Source organism: Nematolebias whitei, chromosome 20, assembly GCF_014905685.2.
Source record: "Nematolebias whitei isolate Nwh7 chromosome 20, NemWhi1, whole genome shotgun sequence".
Lineage (NCBI taxonomy): Eukaryota > Metazoa > Chordata > Actinopteri > Cyprinodontiformes > Rivulidae > Nematolebias > Nematolebias whitei.
In genome coordinates, this window is record NC_056517.1 from 37279421 (window position 1) to 37290382 (window position 10962).

General features: G+C 42.3%; 1 protein-coding gene across 2 annotated transcripts in view; it reads left to right on the plus strand.

Annotated features, from left to right (window-relative positions):
- The window catches only part of zfhx4 (zinc finger homeobox 4), a 96422-nt gene that overhangs the window by 26610 nt on the left and 58850 nt on the right, over nt 1–10962 (plus strand). For both annotated transcript variants that reach the window (XM_037693811.1, XM_037693810.1), the window contains exons 2-5: nt 422–2951; nt 3378–3590; nt 3967–4261; nt 5892–6433. In XM_037693811.1, the coding sequence (XP_037549739.1) occupies nt 468–2951; nt 3378–3590; nt 3967–4261; nt 5892–6433 (3534 nt within the window). In that variant the 5' untranslated portion in view covers nt 422–467. The remainder of the gene's footprint in view (nt 1–421; nt 2952–3377; nt 3591–3966; nt 4262–5891; nt 6434–10962) is intronic.

Genomic DNA, 10962 nt, shown 5'->3' on the forward strand with positions numbered 1-10962 from the left:
ATATATATATATACTTTTTTTCCCAAAAGGCGGCAATTGGATTTGGTAGTTGTGCAACAGTAATGCAAAAACATTTGTTGCGATATTTGATCACTTACTTTAGCATTCTGGAGACCAGTGTACAATAACTGATTGTTTTAATTATTATATTTTATTTTTATTTCTATAGCACTTTTAGTTAGGATCAGCTAAATCAGAAACAAACTATTCTGCTATTACTGAACTGAGCTCCCTATACTTAAATGGATTTTAGATAAGTTTAATGTTCAAATTTAACACAGTTATTAACAGGATTTTGTGTGAGTGGAAATTAACTGGAGTGAATTAAAATAATTATTTCAGAATTAGCTTACGTATTAATATTTAACCAAATTAGCTAAATTTAACTTTTTTTTTCTTTCTCTCCATTTCTCCAATTCAGGTCCCTACTGGGCTGGATGAGATGAGATCCCTATGTAGTGGTCATCATGGCAACTTGTGACTCTCCCCCCATGGTGTCGTCACGGCAGCAGGAATATGGTGGCCAGAGGTTGGATGCTGCTGCTGAGGACAACTCTGTTGTCTCCATGGAGTCCAGTGTCACAAACGGCAACAACCAGTCATTGCCTGCTGCCATTGGAGAGCCAGACAATGGCCTCGGAGGAACTGTTGTAAGCCCACTTAGGTCTACTACTACCCCCACCACTGTCAGTGCAACAATCGACCCTGTAAGTGAGCAGAGTCGAAGAGAAAGCTTTACTACCAGTAACAGAGGGAATGTTACTGGGACTTTACCAGGAGTAGGAGGAGGAGCAGCTTTGGGTTCGGACTTTTCTGCCCCTGCCACATCGCCTGTGGCACCGGCAAAGGAGATCCCCTGCAACGAATGTTCTAAATCCTTCTCCAGTTTACAAAAATACATGGAGCACCACTGCCCTAATGCTCGCCTGCCTATTGCTGGAGATCATGAGGAGGATGAGGAGATTGAAGGGATGATAGAGGAGGAGAGTGAGGATGAAGGAGATCGTGAGGTTGGTGCTGCAGAAGTAGGTGATGTAAACAGTGAGATGGAGATGGAAGAGGATAGTGATGTGGAGAACCTATGTGGCGAGATCATCTACCAGCCCGATGGCTCTGCCTTTATTTTGGAGGACTCCAAAGAGCAGCGTGGCAACCAGGGGGGGCTCTCAGGGGCTCTTCAATTCAGAGGCCTGTTGTCCCCCCAGACCTTCCCCAATACATTGGGCAACAGTGGTCAGAGTGGCCTGAGCCCAGGTGGTGAACGGTTGGAGCAGCCCGCTGCACCCATGTCCTTCTACCCCCAGATCATCAACACCTTCCACATCGCCTCATCCCTTGGGAGTAAATCCCTCACAACCGACCATCCCTCCTTCCCAAATACCTCAGTGGGAGGGATGGCCGGTGCTGGTCCTGTGTTGCACAGTTTTCGTGTTTATGACCTCCGCCATAGGAATGACAAGGACTATCTGACGGCGGATGGTGCAGCCAAAAACTCCTGTGTGTCCAAAGATGTCCCCAACAATGTGGACTTGTCCAAGTTTGAGGGCTGTGTGGCCGATGGTCGGCGGAAGCCTGTGCTGATGTGTTTTCTGTGCAAACTGTCTTTTGGCTACAGCCGTTCCTTCGTTACACACGCTGTTCATGACCACCGTATGACCCTGAATGAGCAGGAACAGAAGCTACTGAGCAACAAGCATGTCTCTGCCATCATCCAGGGCATCGGCAAGGACAAAGAACCTCTTATAAGCTTTTTGGAACCAAAAAAACCCCCAAACGCTGTGCTACCCCACTTTCCCTCACCTGCCAACTTCCTAGGGCCAGACACGGGGCTCCGAGGCTTGTGGAATGCTTTCCACAGTAGTGGGGAGAGTACAGATTGTTTTCAGGCAGGCTTTGCCTTTTTGAAGGGCAGTGCTAGCAGCTCATCTTCTGACCAAAACCCCAGAACCCAAATCATGCCAAAGGCTGAGACCAACCCAAACCTCGGGGGAGGGGCTGGCACCCACAGAAACCCTAGTGGGAGTTCTGCTGCTGCTGCCGTTGGTGGTAGCCTGGAAAGTCTGAACTCTGATAGTGACTGCAAAGGCCACGTTAGGGACACATGCACTTTGCAACCCAATGGGCTGGACCTGAGCCAATACCCGCCTATTAAGCGGGAGCCTGGTACAATGGGAGAAGAAAGTCCAGAACAGGATGAGGACACTTACTCAATTTGTGGAGGAGTAGAAATGGAGGCAAATGAGGAGGAGGAGGAACAGGCCATGACCATGTCTGTGACAGGCCAGGAAGCCAACTGCACCAGTAGCAAAGATTTCCCTCGCTTAAACCAAAGTATTTCCCCCCTTTCCAACAGTGTGCTTAAGTTAAACAGTGACAGTAAAGGCCCTGTGTCCACCTCCTCTTCCTCCCTGCCTGTGTCTGAGAAGCTGGAGATGGAGAAGAGCCTTTTATCCAATGCCCTGGCAGCTGCCAGAGAGCGGGAGAGCAGCAATGATTCTACAAGTGAAGGCCTGTTAGGACGCGATGGGACGTCACCATCTTCTATCCCGATTGACATGATGATGCGCAGAGATGATGAGAGTCCTGGGCCTCTACATCAAAACACAGGAAATCCTAGTACGCCTGGAACGCCAGGAACTCCTGGCACCCCTGGACCAGGTGAAGGATCCCCAGGCAGTGGGGTGGAGTGCCCCAAATGTGACACAGTCTTGGGATCGTCACGGTCACTAGGAGGGCACATGACAATGATGCATTCACGTAACTCATGCAAGACGCTGAAGTGTCCAAAGTGTAATTGGCATTACAAGTACCAGCAAACACTGGATGCTCACATGAAGGAAAAGCACCCAGAATCTGGTGGATCATGTGTGTACTGCCGCACAGGACAACCTCACCCTCGTTTAGCTAGAGGCGAAAGCTATACCTGTGGATACAAGCCTTTCCGCTGTGAGGTCTGTCCATTGTTCATTTTTTTATATTCTTGGAAAACTATTTCCTTTTTTTCCTAAAAATTGTAGAATTGTTATAGTAAAAAATATTGTCTGCATTGTGTTTTTGTGAATTTGTTTAATTTCCTTTTTTTTGTTGTTTATTCTTTTGATTTTATAGTAGATATGATGTTATTTAATCTGTTAATTTTACATAGGCAAATTGAATACTGATGCAACCGATGTGCCAGCTTTCTTTTTCAATGGTTTTTCAGTAACAGGCCACAAGTCTACTTTAGCAAGAATTTGACTAATTTAAAGGTCAACATCAAAAGTTAAAATGCAAGTTAAGTTAAAAGGCTTGTCTCAGTTAAACACACTCAAGCTAAGCTTGTGAAAATGTATTCATCAACAGCAATTGTATTATCTTGTCTAATAATCCTCTTTTAGGTATGCAATTACTCAACCACCACCAAAGGAAACCTTAGCATCCACATGCAGTCGGACAAGCATTTGAACAATGTGCAAACCCTCCAGAATGGTGGTACTGAGGCACAGTTCAACCATAACCATACCAACCCTGTACCCACTGCAAGCCTTGGTGGAGGCTGTGGTGCACCCTCACCCTCCAAGCCCAAACAGAAACCCACTTGGCGTTGTGAGGTAATGAAAGAAACAAAACATCCTTCTAACATGGTGGTAGTAACATGACAATTAGTTTGCATGACTGCACAGTGAGGCAGCTATTTTAATGTGCATCACACTGTTTTTTTTGTTTTTTGTTTTTTTCTATGCAAAATCATCTGACTACATACTGCCAATGTTTTGCAACAAATCATTGCAAATTTATGTTTTTAGTCTTAATTGTCTCACTATATTTGCATTTTGTTGATTCATGAAATTCTGTTTTGTTGTTTCTATTGCTGTTGTAGTCACATTTTCATTGTAAACTACTATTTTTTAAAATACTTATGTTTGTGGTGTGTGGTTTACACTTTTTAAACTATTTTAATTTGACGTCCACCTTGCTTTTGTTTAGGTGTGCGACTACGAGACCAACGTGGCACGGAACTTACGAATCCACATGACCAGCGAGAAGCACATGCACAACATGATGCTGCTGCAACAGAACATGAAGCAGATCCAGCACAGCCTCCATCTGGGCCTGGCCCCGGCAGAGGCAGAGCTGTACCAGTACTACCTGGCTCAAAACATGGGCCTCGCTGGAGTAAAACTGGAGAGCCCGGCTGGCAATGGTGGACCAGATGCCCAGATGATGATTAACCCCTTTCAGTTAGATCCAGCAACTGCTGCCGCTCTTGGATCCGGGCTAGGTGAATACTAGATATAATTTGTAAAACAAAAATAAGCTTACACGGCTAATAGGTTTTACACTAGTCAAGTAAAAAGCATGAAAATGTTTTTTTTTTTTTTTTGTTGTTGCTCCGTAAGTTGGAATTCAGTTTTCTTTGGTTCATTTTTTTTACACGTGCACTTTTATTTCATTTATCTGATGTCATCTAGGTGTTCATTTTATCTCTGTGTTTCCTTTGTTCCCCTTTATCTTTATCTCTACCCTCTCACCCTCTTATTTTCTGCTTCCATCATTTTTTTTTTTACCTTGGCCCCCTACCCTTGCTCGTCTCTCTTTCTCTCTCTTATCTCTTCTCTCATATGGTTCCTCTGTCATTGTCTCTTTTCTCTGACCCCTCTCGCTGATTAAAAAATGATTATGAGATGCCACATGAGAATTATTCTTAATCTTTCATTTGTAATTTTCTTAAGTCAGCTTAATCCTCCCCCTACACACCACAATGCCATCACCACCGAACACACACACACACATGCTAACAAACCTTTACCCATTCTGAAGAGAACAGACATATACACACACACATACACATCCTCACAAACAGCAGGAAGCGGATTCCCGTAGGAGTGAGAGAGATTTAACAATGACCCTGCAGTGCTGCACACCCACTCCCTCCTCGAGTGTGGAGGTCACAGCCCAGCTAGCAGATGTACTCTCAGTGAATTACACTGATAACTCACAGCTCCCCATAGTGAGCACAGATGTGCATAGGTTGGACTAGTGTGAGCAGGGATTTATTTTATAGTCAAACTTATATTTGCAGTCCCTCAAAGATCAGGATGATGATCATGAATATTCATGATGGTGGAATTACGTCACAACTTTCCACATATACAATTAGGAGCATGCTTCAGTTTCTATAATTGTCCTATTAATGGGAGAATTATCATGAACCAGATGATGTTTGTCTCAGTGCATGTTGTGTTTTTTTTTTATAATATCTGGGGAAAACAAACATGATTAGCTTTGGGAACATGGATAGAGGGACAATGATGGGATCAAACGAGAGAGTTAATTACATTTGCATGAATGGCAGATTTTTTGTTTTGTTCTAGGTTTGGTGGTGCACGTGTAATATATTGATCAGCTTTTCAAATCTGTGTGTGGATGCAAGAAAAGCTTAAAGCCCTAAAACCATTGTGCCACTATTGCTGAGAGCAGTAATTAAAGCTACCCGATGAGCGAGTTAGCAAGTTGAAAAGGATGATTGTAATTGATCCTGATTCAATCCTATTAGGGTTTTTTTATAGACAAGATTTTGTAGGTAGACTTAGTCCTCTGTGTGGCTTTATTTGATCAAATCCTTTTGTGTGAGTGAGGCTGGAAGACAGTTGTTTTTTCCACACTTCATTTTGTTTAATAAAATAAGTATTTTCCTCTTAATCATCTTATACACATGGCAACCTTTAATTTTCACCACAACTATGTATATTTGTATTTTTGATTTTTTTATTTATTTAACTATTCTTCCTGTGATCCACACTGCACACTTTTTGTCTGACTTTTCTTTTTTTAATTATTTCCCATTTAAAAATGTGTTGCCATATTTCCATTCAGCTGTCTAACCTGTGGTTTCCCTAATCTCTTTATAGTGAATAATGACCTATCAGCAGAGTTGCGTCTTGCCAGCGGCCAGCTGATAGCAGACGACCTATCCATGGTATCCTCAGGTGGAATGGGGGGCATGTCTTCAGCAGACCCCTCCCTCTCCTCCTTGTCGCCACCTATCAGTGACCCCTCGCTGCGCCTCTACCAGTGTGCTGTGTGCAACTGCTACTCCACAGACAGCCTAGAGGCTCTCAACACTCACATCAATGCGGAGCGCTCCCTGCCTGACGAGGAGTGGCGCTGCGTGGTGGGTGATGTCTACCAGTGCAAGCTCTGCAGCTACAACACTCAGCTCAAGGCCAACTTTCAGCTGCACTGCAAGACAGACAAGCACATGCAGAAGCACCAGCTGGTGGCCCACATCAAGGAGGGAGGCAAGGCCAACCAGTGGAGATTAAAGTGTGTGGCCATTGGCAACCCTGTGCACCTCAAGTGTAACGCCTGTGACTACTACAGCAACAGCGTGGATAAACTGAGATTACATGCTACCAACCAGAGGCATGAGTCTGCCATCCGTCTCTACAAGGTAAAAACACTGTTTGCTTGTGATCTGCTAAGTAAGCCCTGACAGAATAATAATAATTAAAAAAACAGTTATGAAACATATAATAGGGAGAAAATGCTTATCAAAAGACATAAAAATTGATATTACAAGGATACTTGGGAAAATAAACCATGTTTTTTTTATTGTTTTGTTTTTTTAAGCTCTCATTCCATCCCCTTAAGTGCAGCACCACACAGACAGAAAGTTTCCATGAGAATGGAATGACAAAGACAGAAAAAGGTCACTGTGAAAGTACCGTAAAAGATCTTCATCTGATATGGTTACATTTCCTGCTTGTGAGCAGCTGGCACTAATGTTTCCTTCCTAATCTCACACACACCATGGATTATCAGTGGCATATTTCAGAATTCTGATTATCTTCTTTTGTCCCTTTCACTGTTTCTTCCAGCTATTGATGATGATCCTGCAGGACGAAAAATTGATAAAGATGAACGATACAGTTTTGTGATGGAGAGTAGAACAGTAAAGGTGGATTAATACTCGTATATTTTGCCTCAACCTTGTGTACATCAAGGGACCAAAGCAGTAAAAGGGTATACAAATGTTAATTTGTTAGATTTTGAGGATTTACAAACACTGCAATATGCTGTTTCTTAGTTTCAAGTTCTAACTCGATTAAGCTAATTGGCATTCTTGGGAATATCGGAAACAGTCTTAGCCAACTTAAACAGGATGTTCATTTGAACACAAGATTGTCCAAAGTCTGGCAAACGCTGAACCTGGCACAAAACGAACTGGAGATGATTCTGCTTGAGATAATTTTTTAAATTCTTAGCAAACATGCTGCTTGTACATTTGACGACTCAACGTGAGGTCTTGACGTATTGAATCAGCACGATTAGTTGACTCAAATCAGTCTCGAAGACTTGAGTGCAGGTGCATGTTTCTCTCTGTGTACACATGAACAGCCATTTGAGAATGCTGAGTCACTTTTAGTTGCATTTTCAGATGATTCAGTCTGAGCCACTTTCTGGATAAGTTACCAAGTCTCCAATACGAAAGATTTGCAACCATTTAGTGATGTAAAGACATGCACGTATATGTGATTAAATGTACAGATTAAAGATGCTATACCAATAGTATGCAATTCCAAACTATTTTATCTAAATCTGAAAATACTTTTCTTCTTTCAAAACCATTTAAGATATAACCTCAGTATGGCCAGGGCAAGTGATGGTCACCCCAGTGTCTCCTGAATGCAGCCAAATATCCCTGTTCCACATCCATCCACCTACTCCATGGGCCTCTACAAAGCTGTTCTGCAGATGACGCTTTTAATGCCTCTGGCAGAAAGTCCACTATTCTACCCTTAGACATGTGGTGGCAAAGCGGAAAGAGAGGTGTAGAGAAAGCATAGATGGAACCGAGTGAGCTGCAGAGCAAATGCAGAGGGAAAAAAATCTTTATTTGACCAGAAAAACACCACTCCTTTTATGTATTGGCAGAGGTGAAAAGCACATGGGGATAGAGGTAGCTTGGCCCGGCGCATAAAAGATCCGAGTGTTGACGACTTTACCATCTGGCTTTTCTGGAAACAGAGAATATCTTTATGGCATGGGAAACCATTTGAAGATACAAACAAAAAGCATATTCAGGAAATTTTATGGCCGCTTTGTAGCAGCAATTGAGTACATCTGAGGGGAATTGAGAGTTTGAAAGTGTCTTTTTTTTCCAGACTCTAAAACAGCAAAAGGGAAATGACATTAGCAGTTCATGGACATCAAGTCTTCTGGTGTCCAAGGCACAGCAGGTGGCACAGGAACTCTCAGACCTTACATGGGAAAAACAGAGGTCTACTTCTCGCTGCCTATTGAAGGGAACGTTAAAAAAAAATGAATGGTCTAAGTTTATTTAACATAAAAACACTGCCACTTGGAGTACTTTTACACAAAATATCTCATAATTCAGCTTTTTGTTGAGCACATAATGTATGGACCTTATTTCTTAGTATCATTATGACTATTAAGTGAATTTCTCTAACATGTTTATGACAAAATAAAAGATGGATTAGCGTAGAGTTTGTGTACTACTAGCCTGTGAGGTATCCACAGCTGGTCTGGCTGATATTTAGCTTAGCAAAAAATATTATAACGTATGGCTTTGTTATGATTTTAAATAACAAACATTGGCCTTTATACACATGGAGCTGGGAGTAAATCTGTCAGTGCCATTCACAAGTGCCACCTGGATAAGTAGTGGGCTCAGCTTGTATTGAGCATATGTGTTTGTGTGCATGTGTCCCAGCAGAGCTTTGAGGTTAAGATCTTTGCTGCGCTTGCCCCTGGGTCATTGGGAGTTGAGAATGTTCATGGTCAATGTGGCATAGTCAAGGACCACACACACATGTACACACACCGTGTGTCTCGGAGGTCATAGCACCTGTTTCTCAGATGGCGGTTTGAATAAATCTTAGACTTTTTTAAACCACTGCCAGTCTGTTGAACTTTCCATCAGATTTCAACCAGAAACGATTGTTTGGGGTCTCTTGCACTTTTCCGTGTCTTTGTATTTAACCACTTTCCACATTTCCATTCTTTTCTCACAATTTTATTCAAACTAAGAACATTCTTAAAATGCTTCTCACTTTTTATGAGAAAAAGAGAACATATAGTTGGAGTGCAGAAGATAAAAAACTTGTATATATAAAGTGCCTCTGTCGTGCTGTCTCACAGCCTTTCACCACCTGTGTTTTAGCCACTCTTTGTTTAGTCTCTGACTCCCTTTTATCCCAGCTCCCTCTTTCTGCCATACCCCTGGGGAGCAGCAGATAGGCCATCTCATTACCTATGATCCTCTTGGCAACACCACGGCTTGAAATCATGGGGAAGAGGGAATTAAACCAGGGGTTTTAAAAGAGGAGGGAGAAAGGGGAGCAAAAAAGGAAAATTAAGCCTTTTTTTTAGTTACACATTTTATATGTTTAATTTATCTCCATTATGTTTCTCTACCTCTACCAAGATCAATAAAGGAATATTGTCCTTTAATTATTCAATCTCTGACCCTTTTCCTCAAATTTAATTTTCCTCAATTTCCCTCAAATGGCAGCAGCTTTGCTTGCACATCTGTGATATTAGGTCCACCACTGCGCCTTGGCTATTAGCAAGGGTCAACCCTGCTCGCTCTCATTTAAAAATCAAATAGCCCAATATATATGCAGCCCAAATTATTGGACTGTCATTTGGACTTGTGTGATGGGGAAATGGACAGGAGATTGACTCCCATAGATTTGCATAACACATCATTGTGCTGGTCCCTAGAATAGAAAAGAATCTGGGTCTATTTCAAATGCATGGCACCATTTATGACACACATTCAAACACATGCATATACATATGTATGTACACACAGAGGTAGAGTACTATATACATTTATAGAGATGCACTCAGACAAATATGGTTATCAAGTTACCATTTTCCACTTGAGTCCATACACACTTATACGAGACACAAGCTGTTGATAACAGCGCCCTTGTCTTGCACTCACAGACTTAAAGAATTTCTATTCTCTTCAAAAAGGAATTTTCTCAGACACTTCACACTAGACGCTACTTGACTGCCAGATATAGGTTTCGTGTTCTGTCGTGGATGTAAGATGCCTCAGAGAATTCAAAATTGTGAACCAGAGCAGACAAACAAAGTTACTATAGTTTTTTTTTTTTTGTCAGAAAGCCTGTCTGTCTGTATCCCCCATTTACTCCTTTTCTGCATTTGTGCAAGGCAAAGAGATGCTGGTTAGTAGATTAGTCAAATAGTCTCCTCTTTCACCTGCATGTAGATTACAATGGAAATCTGTCAGAGGTCAGGGGCGGGGCACTGGGGGGTGGCAGCTAATTAAAGCATAAAAGCAGGTGTGTGCGTGTGTTTGTGTGTGCATGCTATCCCTGTTGCTTTGTGTTTAAGGGTGAGGTTTAAATGGATGGATGTCCCCACCCTTGCTTTCTTTTAATAATCCTCATAGATATTGGTCCTGTGGGTGTTTAACATGTTCTATAAATAAAGCTGGCATGGTATGTATGGTATAGTGTGGTATGGTATGGTATGGCATGGCATGGTTAGGTATATTTATAAGAGTTGTGCCCATTCTCCTACCAATGCATTTACCAAATGGTTGGTAGAACATTTTTGCATGTGCATATAAGAGTTTATGCATGTGTCTGTATGTGCAATGTCATCTTTGATCTAGCGTTTAGCTGACACTCATATGTGCCCCCCCCCCCTTCCCCAAATAAAAAACAGCCACACACACATTCTTTTTCTTTGACTCCCCATTAAATAAGGCTTACAGATTGCGATGTACGTCTTTTTTTAAAGGTGTGTTTTGTGTGTGTGAGACAGATCAGACACAAGTGGTTTTCTCATATTAATAGCCTAATGCAATCCTCTTCCTAACCGTCCCCACCCCTCACAGTGGGTCATTTGGGCCATGTCCATGTGCAGGAGACTGTGAAGCAGATCTGGGCTGACAGGTATGGGAACGATAGCAGAAGGGGG